General features: G+C 42.4%; 1 protein-coding gene across 11 annotated transcripts in view; it reads left to right on the forward strand.

Moving 5' to 3' along the window:
- The window catches only part of DGKI (diacylglycerol kinase iota), a 319,613-nt gene that overhangs the window by 198,634 nt on the left and 103,249 nt on the right, over positions 1-17,730 (forward strand). For 9 of the 11 annotated variants that reach the window (XM_075940098.1, XM_075940058.1, XM_075940042.1 and 6 more), the window contains 2 exons: positions 145-344; positions 10,349-10,411. In XM_075940098.1, the coding sequence (XP_075796213.1) occupies positions 145-344; positions 10,349-10,411 (263 nt within the window). The remainder of the gene's footprint in view (positions 1-144; positions 345-10,348; positions 10,412-17,730) is intronic. The other 2 variants (XM_075940048.1, XM_075940081.1) reach the window with 1 other exon arrangement.

A 17,730-nucleotide genomic window follows, 5' to 3' on the forward strand; every position in this document is an offset into this window, starting at 1 on the left:
TCTGATGTGCAAATATAGTTTGTAACAGAGGGTATAGAGTATTGGTTAAAACAGGATTAGGAAGCTGTTAGCCAGTTCAAGTGGCTGGTATTGGATAGTAATGTCATTGTTTTTCCTCCTTTTTGCTTTGTTCTTGTTCTGCAGGCTGCTCTGCAGGTGGGAGGTCACGGAGAAAGGTTGCATCAGTGCCGGGAGGTGACTCTGTTAACATACAAGTCTATCCCCATGCAAGTGGATGGGGAGCCATGTCGACTGGCTCCGTCTCTCATTCGGATCTCCCTAAGGAACCAGGCCAATATGGTGCAGAAGAGCAAGCGGAGAACATCCATGCCGTTACTCAATGAGTGAGTTGGATTTGTTCATGTCCTAATACAAGGAGGCCCTTGCTGGGCAGAGAATTCAAACAGGGAGTTTGCATGGACTGACCCATCAGAGTACTTGGAGAAAGAGGATGTAATGCTTTAGAATGATGTTCTCCTCCACATTGTAAATATCTACCAGATTTCATTTGTGCTTTAACTAACAGGGTTCCCTTTGTCTTGCTTTCAGAAAGATGTTATGTCTTTCACTTATCCAAAAGGGGGAACTATTTGGGGAGGTCTGAGTGGACTCTGTCTTCTATGTAACTCTCAACTAACACTCACAGAAGCTGTGCAGATATGCCCCTCATATCCTTTAGAGCACCATGTGCTGCACTGAAATTAACAAGTCTTTTGGATCCCATTTGGAGACTATTCAACAAATAACCACACTCCACTGCTGGGATACAGATGAGCTCAGACTATATTGCAGTGTTCACGCTGGGAGCATGTAAATGGGACTAGGCTGAGGAATCACTGCATAAAGCTATTTGTCACCTTGTGGGAAATTGTGATTGGAGTGCGCTGGCATAAACACTAAGGGCTTGTCTGCACATACAGTGCTGCAGTGGTGTAGCTGTGGCACTTAGTGAAGACTTGACCTATGTCACCAGGAGAGCTTCTCTGACCAGTGTAGTTACTCCACTGTCCTGAGAGGTAGTAGCTATGTCAGTGGGAGAAGCCCTCTTACTAACATAGCACTGTCTATACTATACTGTCTACAGTATAACAGTGACACTCAAACCCTGAGGGTGTGTCTAGACTTCAGGGTTTTTTTTAAAAAAAGTAGCCTTTTTTCAAAAAAACTTCCCCTGCGTCTAGACTGCTGCTGCATTCTTTTGAAATTAAATTGAAAGAACACGGCGTTTTTTTCGACCGCGGTAAACCTAATTTTATGAGGAAGATTGCCTTTTTTTGAAAGTGCTCTTTCAGAAAAAAGGCGTTCTTGAATGCTAACAGGGATTTTTCAATAGAGAGCATCCAGACTGCCTGGGTGCTCTCTTTCAAAAAAGCGCTTTTTCGAAAGGAAGTGGTTGCAGTCTAGACGCTCTCTTTTGAAAGAGGCTTGTAGTCTAGATGTGGCCTGAGTGATGGATTTATGTCAACATAAGTCTGTATTGCTGACCAAGCTTATATGTCTACTCTTCAGCTGGGAGCATGCTTCCCAGCAGAGGTAGAGAAACTTGTGCTTGCTCTGCTCAAGTTGATGTGCTAAAAATAGCTATGTGGCCACTCTGATGCAGGTGGTAGTTTGGCTTGTTGCCTCAATCCAACCCGATGTGAGCCCCTGGGTATGTGTTGCAATCTTGGGGCAGTGGTAAAACATTGTAGTGTTCTTGGCTGCATCACTGTTCCACTGGAACATCAGCCAGTCAGAGGGGACTTTCCTGATCCATTGGGCAGTATTAAGGGATGCATTTTGCATGAAACATTAGATCCTAGTGTATTTAGCAGCTTCCAATCTCCTACAAAAAAAAAAAAGCTACAGTACTCCAAATTAGAAAGAGAGTGTTAGGTTTAAGGAGTTGCATTCAAGCGTAGATTAGGATTGAGAGGGTCTGGATCAGGCAACCAGAAAAGAAAGGAAGAAAGGACAAGTAAGGAAATAAGTCATGTAAAATGAGAGGGAAGCAGCATTTGAGTAGCCTGAAAAGAAACAAGGAAAGGCAGAAATTAATGGAAGCCAGAAAACATCCAAAGAAAAGAAGAGATTTTAAAAATATCTTTTTATATTAAAACATTAGATTAAGAATCCATAAGAGATATTTTTACTAGCATAAGAATATTTTTAAAAAATGTAAATGCCATTATTTTTGATCTATCAATGAATCTTTCTGTGCTGCTGAGATGGGAGTTAATAAACATTCCCACCAACTTCTTCATGGTATATTATTTGAATGGAAAAAAAAAACAAGACTGGTCTTCAGTATATGCGAAGCTTAGGTGTCAAGCCAAACACCTCCACACCCTGCTGATGTATTTCATTCAAACAGCCACAACTTCAGGAGCATGTTATTCCTTTTAGTCAATCATGTAATCCAGTAGTTAGCAAGAATGTATCAATTCATAAAACCAAGCCTTTTGTTATATCAAACAATGCCTCCCTGCTCAGTTTGGTAGAATCACAGAATCCTAGGGCTGGCAGAGACCTCAGGAGGTCAAGTCCAATTCCCTGCCCAAAGCAGGACCAACCCTAACTAAACCGTCCCAGCCAGGACTTTGTCATGCCAGGACTTAAAAACTCTAGGGATGGAGTTTCCGCCACCTCCCTAGGTAACCCATTCCAGTGCTTCACCACCCTCCTAGTGAAATAGTTTTTCCTAATATCCAACGTAGACCTCCCCCACTGCAACTTGAGACCATTGCTCCTTGTTCTGCCATCCGTCACTACTGAGAACAGCCTCTCTCCGTCCTCTTTGGAATCTCCCTTCAGGAAGTTGAAGGCTGCTATCAAATCCCCCCTCACTCTTCTCTTCTGCAGACTAAATAAGCCCAAATCCCTCAACCTCTCCTCATAGGTCATGTGCTCCAGCCCCCGAATCATTTTGGTTGCCCTCCACTGGACCCTTTCCAGTGCGTCCACATCCTTTCTATATTGGTATGTTCAGTTGTGTTAACACAAATATTGTGGAGCAGCAGTCTAAGATTGGAGTTTCCATGTTAGTTTCTTACTTGTCTAGAAAGAATGTTAGACATAAATTTCAGCCTTGAACCATTGATGAATAGAAGACTGTCATCCCCTGAGCAATGACCTTTAATTTCTTTCCATCACCCCATTCCATGTCACAAAGTCCAAGCTAGAAAAATTCAATCCCGAGTCATTGTTTCAAACCATGAGGGTGGTTACAGCAGGTGGAAGAAAGTATTTGGTGCATTTCAGTCTAGTTATTAGCATGGTCAAGCATGAACTATAGCATCTAAATTTAAACTGTGGTTGGGATATACGCATCTGCTGCTTCATGATAACACTGTACAGTAATTCAGTGTGACTATGATGCCCATGAACACTGGAGAATATTGTTCATCACATAATTACTTTGAAAATGTCGTGCCAAACTCCACTGGGTTCAGAGATTCCATTGTTCGGGTACCTTTTGGTTTAACTGAAATATCCACTTGTGAGTCCGTTTTTGAGGGTATATTGACAATTTGTCAAAGACTTTAATCCCAATTGCAGATCTCTGTAAGGTCTATGCATCTGTATGTTTGATTGGGTGGGGCTGCAGGTGGGAAGCAGATGGAATGTCTGTTGAGTTTCTTGGCATAATAAAGATGAGTTCTAGGAGGTCAGATTGACTAAGCTGGAGTTTGTCCAATATGACACCGTTCTGCAAAAACTCCACCATAGACATGAAGTTTTACCTTTTACATGGTCTTATACATTTCTCAACCTGATCTCTGCAGTGTTTAAAAGCATCCCATCAACATCTTTACAGTTGTTAGAATAGGTGGCTTTTTCTCCTCAGACTGGGGGGATGTGCACCCTGTGAATTATAGATATGTGAGATTACTAAATGAGCCTGCCACTGCACCTGCAATTGCTGGAAGCTTTTCTTAAGCTTTCTGCACACATAGTGATTAAAAAATAATCTCACATCACACTAATTCTGAAAGCTATTATTAATTTCTTTGATGATATTCGAGGAGGAGGTTAATAGCAGAAATTCCCTTTGGAATTTTGTCTGATGTAGTGACAGGAGAGAAAGTTTTCTTTTCTTTAAGTTTCTTACTCTGTTTCTGACTTCCCATAGTCTGTTGTTTTGGAATTCTGTTTTTCATAGCTTTCTGGGCTTGCTGGGAATGATAAATTTACCATCTTCCCTGCTGATGCTTTTTTCAAAGGCAGTATATATACAATTAGGTTGTATACCTGTTGTGAATAAAAACAGTTTTTGTGCATCAAAGCAAAACACCTGCCCTGAAATACTGTGGTGAGTGTTAGTTGATTTTATTTTCATTGACAATTTTGACTTTGTTGAAAAACCTAAAAACTGAAAAGGGTTTGAATTTTGGATTTTTTGTAAATTTTCATTGAGTTGAAAATCCAATTTTCCATCAAAAACCATCTTGATGGAAAGTTTTGGACAGGATCTAACTGCAAGAATATTTCAGATGAATCTTTAATAAAGGGATAAACTTTCTAGAGGAAGGCATTTCGAATGGAAAAGTGCAAAAAGTAAACTACGGTAATTATAACAGATTAGTTACCCCAAAACTTCTCCTTTGTACTTTAACTTTGTGTACATAGCTAAAAATATATACTACTTTATAAAAAATCAGAACCATTTTTGTCACTGTGCATTCTAGAAGGATTGAATGCAACAGAGATTTCCTCTTCCTCCTGCACCTTTCTCACCCCTATTATTCTCCTCGGTCTCAAAGAGCTGCCTGTATATTCCTACAGTGTCTTCATTCAGAACCTGTGTTTGCCTGGCTCATAGGACACAATGGGTACCTGAACTACTACTTCTATAAAGCAGAATGCTAGGGCAATGCAGTTTAAGGCTGATCTGACTCATAAGGAAGTCTTTGCATCAATTCAATGAAAATTAAATGAAACATTTAGATTTCAGGAGTGTCATGTTTTGTTTCAATCAAAAATGTTGAAACAAAATTCACTGTTTCTGAATACACGTTTTTCAGCATTCCATTAAAAAAATTAAATTTATTTTTTTCTTTTATTTTAGGATGAAAACAAAAGTTAAAATATCAGAATTTTGCTAAGCTTTAGAAAATAGAAATGTGTTAATAAGTGGCTAGAAGGAGATGTTTGGGGTGAGCAATATATATTTCTCCCTTTGCTCTTATTGACCAGAGGTTGCTGTGATGACCAGAAACCTCTCTTCACAAGCAGAGGTAGCCAAACAGTATATTTAGAGCAAAAAGGCAAAGTCTATTTAACTTAACAAAGAGATGGTTAAGGAATGAGATAATTACAGCCTTTAAGTACCTATGTGAGGAATGAATATTTGATAATGGGCTTTCTAGTTTAGTAGAGAAAGGTGTATAACATCACCCAATGCCTGGTAAATGGAGGCGAGACAAATTCAAACTGGAAGAAAGGCATAATTTTTTTTAACAGTGAGGGCAATTAACTAATTGAACAATTAACTAGGATTCATTGTAGATTCTTCATCATTGGCAACTTTTAAATCTAGATGTTTTCCCCAAAGATCCTCATTAGGAAATGTTTTGGGGAAATTCTCTAGCTGGTATCATACAGGAGAATTAGACCGTGGTCTCTTCTGGCTTGGAATCTGAATATTGAAAGGTCTAGTGGTTTTAGCCTTCATCTGCTAAAATCTTTAGTTGATATTAATAGACGTTACAGTGGTGAACCTAAGCAGGATTTGAAGCCAAGTTGCTCAGGTGAGAAAATTCAACAGAAACAGTCAGTGTATCCTTGTGTCATATATATTTTTTTAACCTTAGAAAATAGCAGAACACTGGGGACATTTCTTACTGAAGAGGAAGGTCATTCTGGGCATCTGACATTCCCTTGACTAGTGCTATGAAATGGGCTCCTTTGGTTTCTCTGGATGTTTGAGTTGCCTTTCTTTTATTGTGCTGATTAGTACATTAATTTACCTCCTGGCATAGGATGTGAGCTGTCAGTTGATATTAGGAAGATGGTGAACCTAACTTTCCTTCATATTTTAATGTGACATACTGATAAATGGCCAGCCTGCAGAAAGCAGCTTATCTATATCTATATCTATATCTATATCTATATCTATATCTATATCTATATCTATATCTATATCTATATCTATATCTATATCTGGAGGAGTCTCCACAATGTGAACTAATCTATTTTATCTATCTTCTCATCCATTAACCTAATCTGAGTTTTTATACCATGCTTGTTACCCTACTATTTAAGGGCCATCTCCTTTCTCTGTCATTTCACAAATCTTCTCATCCTAAGATGTGGGAGAGTGGGCAATGTTTAATGTTTGTTTTTGAGAGTAACATGTCTTAAAGATTATAGAAGGAGAATGAACAAGAAATCTGCTCCTGAATAGAATCTAAACCAGGGATCCAAATCTAGCAGTACTGTTGAACCATTTAAGCTGAAGTAGAATTTCCTTCTTTGACAGCAACAGCACTAATAGCCTCATCCAGGCCTTCAGTTATTAGCGGCTAAGACAGTTTCCTGTGTGTTGCATTCCACCTGACCTGACCTGGGCAAATAATTGGCAATGAATAATTTATCCAATGAATTTCACTTCTTCTGCAGTTACTGAGTTGTCCATGAACAGATTGTGATCTTCTCAAATGTATTCATTATCTGAAATTATTCATAGAATAATTTCTGAAAAGATCCCATGGTGTCTTCATTGTTCATCATTGAGTATTCAATTCATTATTGAACATTTCCTATTTGAAACTTGTGCTGTTTTGAGTGCCACTTTCCTCCGCTCCCTGGCTGGGTCTACATTGGCACCCTTTTCCGGAAAAGGGATGCTAATGAGACCAGTCGGAATTGCAAATGCCCCGGGGATTTAAATTTTCCCCGCGGCATTTGCATGAACATGGCTGCCACTTTTTTACGGCTCGGGGCTTTGCTGGAGAAAAGCACCAGTGTAGACAGGTATCTTTTGGAAAATAAATCCTTTTCCGGAAGATCCCTTATTCCTACTTAAAATCAGGAATAAGGGATCTTCCGGAAAAGGGCTTATTTTCCGAAAGATACCTGTCTAGACTGGCGCTTTTCTCCGGCAAAGCCCCGAGCCAGAAAAAAGCGGCAGCCATGTTCATGCAAATGCCATGGGGAAAATTTAAATCTCCGGGGCATTTGCCATTCCGACTGGTCTCATTAGCATCCCTTTTCCGGAAAAGGGTGCCAATGTAGACACAGCCCCTGTGTTTCAGAGCTGGGATGGGAACTTCTGTAGCCTGACATGGAGCCTGCCTGCCAGTAGGTGGCAGACCATGCCTGTCCCTGCCCAGTCAGGGTTGGTGACCCAGTGTTTCCTTCCACCCCCAGCCCACAATAACTGGACTTTGGATGTTCAGTCAGTACATCTGACCCAACAGTCAGGTCCCCATTTCAATTGGATTTTCTGGTAAAAAACCAGGCCCTGGGCAACCCTAAAAATAAAATAAAATTATTTTAAAAGTTAAAAAAGAATGTTTGTGTGGGAATTTGATGACAGCATGGTCATACTAATAATGTTTCTGCCACTTTATTACTTGTTACTGATAGGTGCTTTCCAAACATAAAAGTAGGCATAGTCTGTGCCTCATTTTACATACCTTTACACATAATGGGGATATAATAATGAGCAAGTAAAGAGGCTCAATCCAGAAGTGACTTTTTAGCTGCAACAATTGTGCAATGGTGATTGATACTGTTTGCATTCAGGAATGGTGCAAGTTGAGGAAAAAAGGCAGATCATGGAGTCATGAATATGGAAATGGTAAATTTATTTATTTCTCATACATGATTTCCGTTTGTCTTCTGAGTCCATTTGTTAAGTTTATTGGCAAAAGCAAGACTTTACTCTAGCCAGACTAGCAAAGTCAGTTTTGCTGCAGAACAGTGTTCCGCGGCATGTATCATTAAAATATTTGCCAGCTAAGTTCTGATTCCATAATCTCTCTTATTGATGCATGAAACAATGCAGCTTGGTTTTCAGAAATCAGGCTAAGCATGCCATGCTGGCAGGTAGGTTTTGCTTACAAATCGAACAATATTGTTTTATGTGGAAGCCACTGAAAAGGAATTAGAAAGGACACCAATACTCAGTTTTCCCCGAGTCACTTTCTGACCCAAAATCCCAGTTTAAAATACTGCTCTGACAGTTGTAGCTAATCAGAGGCATACAAAACCGCACAGAAAGAGTATTTGGCTTTCAGCTAGTGATCAGCCATAATGATTTGCATTATGAAATAAAAATTGTTCCAGAGGTTAAATATAGAAGCATTCCATTGGGACATTGGGAGAAATACCTTAGAGCAGGACTACTCAACACGTGGCCCGCAGGCCACATGTGGCCCCCGGCCCATTTGTTTGTGGCCTGTGGTGCAGTTTGGATTTATGTGGGGCTCAACACATAACAAAACAAAAAAGTAGTCAACATAATGGTCTTCTGTTGCTATGCGTTTTAGTAGTTACATTCCTGGACTGTCATTGGTCATTAAAAGTGCTGCCATATGGGTGGAAATCGGGTAAATTTTGCAATTTATTAATGTCAGCAGAACTGACTTAAATGGGCCTCCGTGTTGTGTAGTCTTGCCTTAATCTTTGTATTTATGCCCGTTAGTGTAAAAGAAGCTATTTGCATATATTTGCATACATATTTGCATGTATATGCAACCACACTTATGTTTTAGCCCTCAGTATGTACTGTGAGTATCATTGTGGCCCCTGGGGCTTCCAAAGTTGAGTAGCTCTGCCTTAGAGTATAGAAACTAAAGAAACTAAATTTAGGAGTAACTGTAAATTATATGCATGGCTCTCTAAGGTATGTTAAGGAAGACTAGAGATAGCATTTTGCCCTCGTGGATAGTGGAATTCCAATTAAGTGTATTTTTATAAATGTTAACGAAAGTTGGCAGATTTAAGGAGGCAACTCCATCATAAGGATGTTAAATATTGAGTCATTTACTAATCAAGTAGTCAATGGAATTTCCATCGACTAGTCGATAGGCATTTCCGCTGGGGCTCTTGTACATTTCAAAGGAGGAATGCAGAACTCTGCATGCAGACCAAGACCAGGAGCTTGGAAGTTCCACTGACTCTGGGCTCTACGAGGGTGTGCCAGCTTTGAAATGCACAAGAGTCCCCAGCGGCGATTTTCTTGTGGATTTCAAAGTGGAAGTGCCCTCATGGAGCCTGGGGTCAATGGGAGACTCAGAGTCCCCCACTGACCCTGGGCTCCATGCTGAGCTGCTGCTTTGAAATGCCACACGGAGCCCAGGGTCATCTGGGGATACCCCAGTGAACCCCGGGTTCCATGCGGCATTTCCTCAGAGCCCACAGCTGGGCACTCCCAGCTGACTCCGGGCTCTGCGCAGTTTGAAATGCTGTACTGGAACCCGGGATCAGCTGGGGAGTCATGGTGGTGTTTCCCAAGCTCAGCTGTGCAGCACTGCCCCCTTGAAGCGCCGCCTTGGTGTTTCAAAGCAGCACCGACCCTTTGATATGCCACGGTGGCATTTCAAAGGGGCAGCACCGCACAGAGCCTGAGCTCAGCTGTACGGTGCTGCCGCTTTTAATCACTGAGGCAGCATTTCAAAGGGGCAGTGCTGCACGGAGCTGACCCTAGGCTCCATGCAGTGCTGCCTCTTAAGGGGAGCCTGGGGTTCAGTTCTATGTGGTGCTGCTTTGAAATGCCGAGGTGGCATTTCATAGCGACAGCGCCACACGGAGCTCAGTACGGGCTCTGTGCGGCACTGTTGCTTTGATGCCCCTGCCTCTTCCCACCTCTCTTTGCTACCTCTGTCTGATAGAGACAGCGGGGGGCGGAGGAGAAATCGACTAGTCAACTCAACTATCCGATAAGCATTTGCTTATCAGATAGTCGACTAGTCCTTAACATCCTTACTCCATCACATCATGTTTTGGCTCAGATAGCTGTTTGCTCTTTCAGTCTCGTAATATGTAATCACAGGCTTTTCGAACGTTGCTGGCTTAAGATCTTCCAGTATCTGTGGGACCATGGCCCAGAAATCTCTCCTAATGTAACCTTGCACATTGCTTGCCTTTAGCCTGTGCCCAGCCTTCAGAAAAGACCTTTGTGTCACTTTACAGTGAACATTGTCTTTTGTTCTGTTTGCCCATTTTTGGTGCTGCCACCTCTGTAGTGCAGTCTTGGCGCTTTGCATGTGTTTTCATTCAGTTTTTGAGTGATGCATTCCTTTAGTTTCTGTTTAAATGTTGTATGTCTTTCTCTCTTTCTCTCACCTGGCTTCTTCCTTGTCTGTCCATGCTGTTGTGCTGACTGACTCTGTCTTGGCCGCTCATTTCCTGCTGCCTATAGTATCCATAAAGTGCACTCTGCAGACCTGAGAAGAGTCTCAGCTCCCCCTGATTCCTTCACTATGTGAGTACTCTTCTTTTCATTTCTTTCCTCCCTTTCAACAGTGTCTTGTCTGCTTCCCTTCACTTTACTCTGTTGCACTCTTCTGCTGAACCCACCATCCTAGCAACAGTGCATCAAGACTATCTATCTCCCAAAGGAGCAGATTTGGCAAAGCTGTTATAAATGTCTAGAGCAGGAGTTGTTTTTTTTTATCTGATCTTCCTTTTTCATTGCACAAGCTGGATGCCAAGTCCTAAGCACAGCTTCATTCTCTGGCTCCTGGGGTTGAGTCTGTCCTGCAGGTGTGCTTTGAAGACAGGACATTTTTCTTAGCTCCCCCCAGAAGAGGCAGAAAACATCACTCAAGTGCCACCACCTTCCTGCAACAAATGCTTAGAGAAGCACTGATAGGTGCTGGAATGAGACATGGCTATTTTCCTTCCAGTCCAGGAGAAATTAACGAGACTTTCTGGGGTTCCTCCAGAAGCACATGTCTCAAACATAGCCATTGTTAAATATTCAGATACATATCCAGAGCATTTGCTTGGCTTACGCAGATGTTGCTGCTTCTGTTTATTCATTGGCATGTCTAGTTCCTGCCAAATTCATGATCCATTTTGGTCATTTTCACGATTTTAAATGAAGTAAATTTCATTATTTCAAATATTTAAATCTGAAATTTCACAGTGTTGTAATTGTGAGGGTTGTGACCAGTGTTCCCTCTAAGCTGGGCAGCAGCACAGCTTCACAGGTGATTAATCAGCCCCGCCCAGCCAGTCAGCTCCCTGCAAGAGGGAACACTGGTCCTGACCCAAAAAGGAATTGGGTGGGTTGCAAGGTTATTATGGTGTGTGGGGTCGCAATACTGCTACCTTTACTTCTGTGCTGATGGATATGGCACTGTCCTCAGAGTGGCTGCTGGAATCCCAGCTCTGAAGACTGCAGCACAGAAGTAAGGGTGGCATAGCAGGGCATTGACACTCTTACTTCTGCGGTGCTTACTGCCTTCAGAAATGGGCACCCAGTCAAAAGACACCATTCTCTGGCCAGCCAGCTCTGAAGGCAGCATGGAAGGGAGGATGGCAATACCTTGACCGCCCCCCACACCTAAAACCACCTTGTGACTTCCCCAAAACTCCCTTTTGGGACAGGATCCCACATTTGAGAAACACTGGTCTCCACTGTGAAATCTGTATAGTATAGTAAACGCATACAAATGATCAGAGTTTATGGGGGAGACCAGATTTCATGGTCCATGACATGTTTTTCATGGTTGTGTAATTGGTAGGTCCATAGCCATGTTTATTAATGAGTTTCTAGTACAGTTTCCAACTAGTTATTGAGGAGCTAGAACTGTACTTCTGAACCTGTACTTGCATTTTTGGAAAATACATTTTTCTTATAAAGGTAAAAGTTATTTTTCTGATGGTCACACAACATCCCTGGGAATACTGGAGTTTAAGTGAATAGCATCTTTCTTTTATGAGTTTACAAGATTCAAAATTCAGATTTTTGGTTTTCAGTTTTAACCAAAACTAATTCAGTTCCACCCCATACTCCTAGCATATGGGTTTCTTGTTCTAACTGGTAAAAACGAGAAATTTACTCCTTTAGTGGTGCTGAACCAATTTGTGCTGAGAGGGGTGTTGAGAGGCATTGTAAACTCTGTATATAATGGAAACCACTTCAAGCCAAGGGATGCGGCAGCATCTCTTCTTCTAGCACCCAGGTCTAAAAGGGAAAGTTTATTGTTCTAGTTGGAATTGCACCAGGAAATAAAATAGTTCCTGCCTGGCAGTATTTTGACTATCAGTAATTCCAGTGTTGTAAACTGACTGATCTGTAGCCTAATCATTTAAGAATCCTACAGCTATATAAAAATGTGGAGAATTGGTGATTTTTTAAAAAAGTAAGCACACATTATCAAATATTGCTTTATTTATTCATTCCTATAAGAAGGATGTGCCTTCTTGTTGACCATGGGCACATTTAGAATAAAATCAACCATCATGTAATATGTCAACCCTATCCTTACAGCTTGACTTAAAAAACATTTTTTAAACTATTCAGTCAAATAAGAAATGTAATTAGTTTTGTATTAGAGAACAATGAATTTCAGGGCTGCCACTGTGAATATTCACAGCGGACACTTGATTCTAACAGTTACACTCAGACAAACATGGAACAGCAATATTGCTGTGTGTTGCAGTAAAAACAAACCAAGGCACTTCTATTTGTGAATATTGAACACTTGCCACAAAATGGACACAAATTGTCAGCAAACCATGAATTACTTGCTAAAGCATTCAGTGAATAGTTTTTAAAAAAAGAACAAATGCATTTAAAAAATGTAAAGCAGCTCATTGATATTTAACAAACCAGAAAATATTCTCCATTCATCATGCATAATTGCTATAAGTTATTCATACAGCTCTAAGAGGAACATTAACACATACACACACACACAACCCACTCCCATATAACAAAACCAGTTGCACCCCTCAAAGCAAACCCCATGAAGAATCCTAGGAAAATGCTTTCTGCATGCCCTTAACAAACTTAGGGATTAAGGAGCATGGGAGTGTTTTCAGGATCAAGAGCTATCCAAGGAGAGTGATTTCCAAATCTGGGTACTGTTAGACTGCGTATCCCAGCTGAACTCAACTGTCAGGATAAGGCAGAAAAAGAACAGTAACCTCTGAGACATACGGGACCCAAGCTAATTTGTAAGTCAAAGATATATTGCATCTTGAAATCTGTAAAAATAGATTAAACATGCAGCTGCACTATGACTGCCAATTAATGTGTCTGATAAATTGAAGTAAGAACCCAAGAGGAGTTAGGGAAATTTGATTTGGGTTGTGATTGCTTTGAGATTGAAATGCTCCTTGTCTGTTGGGTAATGTGTGTAAAGTACGTGTGTTCCAATGAGCACAGTACAGCAGCAAGGATTCTGTGTGGTTTCAGGGATAGAGTCAGCACCCTAGGTAGCCTTTAGATTTTCTGGAGCAATGTCTGTGGTCAGGATAAGTCGTAAATTTTGGATGGCAAAAAATATGAAAGAAATAATATACAGCAAGAGAGAGAGAGAGAGAGAGACTAAATTTATATGTTTTTATTAATTTTTCCAAATACAGTAGAGTCTTGATTTTCCGACCTTCACTTACCCCACATTCCATTTTATCTGACAGTGCCACCCATCACGTGATGGCAAGGGGCTCCAGGGATGCTTCACACAACAATGGCCTTGCTTTCCCTTTTTCCAGGGCTGGGCAGGAGCTCTGCTTGGCAGGTCTGCAGGGGCTCCCCGCAGCCCGGCACATGCAGCACAGGCTCGGCAAACTTACCCCCCCACCCCACGCCTGGGGCAGCTCACGCCTGCAGTGCGGGCTCGCCTGGCGGTCAGGTGTGCTGGGCCCGTGCCCTGCTTGCGGCTTGATCCTGGCTGTCCTGCCGCGTTAGCGGCTCCGCTTTTAGGAGAGGGCCCGGACCCGCTTCTCCCTCCCAAAACTTTGTGGACTGGGGAAGAGGGGCAGGAAGGGAGGGAGCCGCCCCCCTGCGAAGTGAGCCTGGCTCCCGGCCGGAGCAAGGGGGGAGTCCGGGGGCCCACCCCCCTGGGCCGAGGCAGGAAGGGAAGGTGAGGGGGGGAGTGTGTGGCGAGGGGAGGGGCTGCCGCCGCCACAGGGCTGAGGAGAGGCAGGAGCGCCGGTGCCTTGGGCACGTCCGGGCGGCCTGGGGGAGGAGGGAGGAAGAGGAAGGGGGAGGATGCGGCCCCTCATGAGGACGCATCATCTGGAATCCACTGGGAGCGGGGTAGCGCACGCACCAACTGCCGCCGAGACAAAGAGCAGAGCCCGCGTGGGATGCCCCCCCCTTCAGCTGCCGCCGCCGCTGCCATTGCTGCTCTGTTCCCGCCCCTCGGTCAGAGCATGCCGGGCCCCCGTCCCACCACGAGCCAGCGCCGTCCGTATTATTCGACATTTCCGTTATCCGACCATCCTCTGGTCCCATTTAGGTCGGATAATCGAGACTTTACTGTACAACATACCAGATTCGTCGTAATACCCAAAGTAAATAAAGTGAGTTAGGATCAAAGTTGGGGAAGGGAAGCGCAATACCTGTCTTCAGAGTCTGCATTAGTCATAGACCTCTAACTAGTCAGCCCAAATTGCTTTTTAATGTTCCAGGCATTCCCTTTCAGCAGAGTGCCAGTCGTGTGCTAGCTGTGAGGTCAGCCCTATCACTGAATTAGGCATCAGAATTTCATGGGGATTGACTTTTCCATTTTTTGCAGGATTAATTTTTTAATCACTAAAACTGCACACTAAAACTGTGCTGCCTTGTTACCAGGTAATCTCCAGCTTTCCAGAATATGAAATTAAAGAGGGAGGGCTCCAATATGGCATCCAATGTAAAATTGTTTATCTGACCCATCTCAGACTGCATACAGTTGTATTCCATTGGTTCATAGATAGATGTGTATCCAATCTCTGTTCTAAGCAACTCTCAAATTATCAATCTTTGGCAGAGTTTTTGAGCCAGAAAATCATGAAAGGATACTGCTGAGGAGTATTGTTTTTGCATTATGAACAGTAGAGTGTTTTGAATCTTGAATTGAATATAAAATGCGTTGATTTTTTTACTCTGTGGGTTGAGTACTCACACTTTTAGGCTACATCTAGACTGCAAGCTTCTTTCAGAAGAAGCTTTTCCAGAAGAGCTCTTCCAAAAAAATGTCTTCCAAAAGAGATTATTTACTGTTAAGCTCTGCATGCAGAAAAAATGTTGTTCTTGTCTGCTTAGTAAATAATGAGTTTTCTCGCAGGGAGTGTGTGATGAGTGCAGCAATATTCACATCTTTTGTCAGTGTGAGCTACAAAAGTGCTAAAAGGCATCAATTTCTGATTTTAGAAATATGAATGTCTAAAGAAATCTCTGAGGCTGTGTCTACACTGGCATGAATTTCCGGAAATGCTTAAAACGGAATACTATTCCGTTTTCAGTTTTTCCGGAAAAGGAGCGTCTACATTGGCAGGCTGCTTTTTCGGAAAAGCCCTTTTTCCAGAAAAGCGTCTGTGGCCAATGTAGACGCGCTTTTCTGGAAAAGAGCCCCGATCGCCATTTTCACGATCGGGGCTTTTTCCGGAAAAGACTACTGGGCTGTCTACACTGGCCCTTTTCCGGAACAGTGTTCCGGAATAAGGACTTATGCCCGAGCGGGAGCAGAATAGTTTTTCTGGAATAGCGGCTGATTTTGTACAGTAGAGCATCGTTGCTTTTCCGGAAATTCAAGGGCCAGTGTAGACAGCTTGCAGCTTATTCCGGAAAAGCGGCTGATTTTCCGGAATAAGTGGCCCAGTGTAGACACAGCCTGTGTGTGCACATGCAGTACAAACTCTTTGAAACTGTCAAACACACTTACTATATAAGAAAAAGCATAAGGAGGACCAGGTAATACAAGACAGTGGAGAGGGAGTTAGAGAAAATGGTTCGATGTCTAAGAGCGGAAGTAAGAATCTGAGTCCTGGTCTACACTAGAAGATTGGCTTAAGGTAAACAACTCCAACTACGTAAAATGAGTAGCTGGAGTCATCTTAACTTAAGCTGAGCCTTGGTGGTGTCCACACTGCGAGACGCTGGCAGGAGCAAACAGTTCCATCAGCTTCTCATACTCCTCACAAAATGAGAAGTACTAGATGCTGGCGGAAGCTGCCCTCAGCGTTCAATTTACACGTCTACACTAGAGCTGCTAAATCAAATGATAGAAGATTGACTTCTGGAGCATCAGTCTTCCAGTCAGTATAGATGTGCCCAAAGAGTCCCCCACCCTCCCACAAAGAATTATAAGAATTTGAGATGCTCATTTTTCTTTGTGTATTTTTCTGTTTTCAGTCTGTTGATTAGGTGGGCTAATATTAAAAAGTGAGTTTTCTGAAATCTTACTACCTCATATGGTGTCACTTAAGGCATGTAATGAGGTTTGCACTTGGGTAATGCTACGTTGGTAAGGTAGTGCAGTTGGGTTGCACGTGCATACTCTAGATAGTGTAAGGAAGAAGCTTAAGTCTGGCAGAAGTTGATGGAACATAAGCAAGAGCTTGATTTGCTGAATAGGTATGGGATTACATATGTGCCCATAGATAAGTACATACTTGCTTTGCTGAACTGGGGCCTAAGGAAAGAAATTAATATATTTTACAAATGACAGGTTTGACTCATAATAATAATTTACTTCAATTAATTTGTGATTTGAATGAGTTAGACTCCCTAGCAAGATTGGTTTTAGAAGATTAGGGTTTGAAGAGACTTCAGGAGGTCATCTAGTCCACCCCCCTGTTCAAGGCAGGGCCAACCCCAACTAAATCATTCCAGCCAGGGCTTTGTCAAGCAAGGTCTTAAAAACCTCTAAGGATGGAGATTCCATTACTTCCCTAGGCAACCCATTCCAGTGCTTCAGCACCCTTCTAGTAAAATAGTTTTTCCTAATATCCAACCTACACCTCCCCCACTGCAACTTGGGACTATTGCTTCTTGTTCTATCATCTGCCACCACTGAGACTAGCCTGACTCCATCCTCTTTGGAACCCCCATTCAGGTAGTTGAAAGCTGCTATCAAATCCCCCCCTTGTTCTCTTTTGCAGACTAAACAAGCCCAGTTCCCTCAGCTTCTTCTCATAAGTTATGTGCTGCAGCCCTTAATCATGTTCTTTGCCCTCCACTGGACTCGTTCCAATTTGTCCACATCCTTTCTGTAGTGGAAAGCCTAAAACTGGATGTAATACTCCAGATGTGGCCTCACCCATGCTGAGAGAGGAATAATCAATTCCCTCGATCTGCTGGCTGTGCTCCTAAATGCAGCCTAATATGTCGTTAGCCTTCTTGGCTACAAGGGCACACTGTTGATTCACATCCAGCTTCTCACCAATTGTAATCCTAAAGTTCTTTTCTGAAGAACTGATGCCTTACCAGTCAGTCCCCAACCCTAAGTTTTAAGTTCAGGACTCTGCGCTTGTCCTTGTTGAACTTCATCAGATTTCTTTTGGTTCAGTTCTCCAATTTGTCTGGGTCACTCTTGACTCTATGGCTGTTTGGAATTATTCTCTTTGATAAAAAACAATGTCTAGTACATAGCAGAGTAATGAATTAGCAGTAGGACAGGAAGAAGATAATTGGCTGCGTCTAGACTGGCAAGTTTTTCCGCAAAAGCAGTAGCTTTTGCGGAAAAACTTGCCAGCTGTCTACACTGGCCGCTTGAATTTCCACAAGAACACTGACGATCTCATGTAAGTTCTTGCGGAAATGCTATGCTGCTCCCTTTCGGGCAAAAGCCCTCTTGCGCA

This window comes from Pelodiscus sinensis, chromosome 1 (genome assembly GCF_049634645.1).
Source record: "Pelodiscus sinensis isolate JC-2024 chromosome 1, ASM4963464v1, whole genome shotgun sequence".
In the NCBI taxonomy this organism is placed as follows: domain Eukaryota; kingdom Metazoa; phylum Chordata; order Testudines; family Trionychidae; genus Pelodiscus; species Pelodiscus sinensis.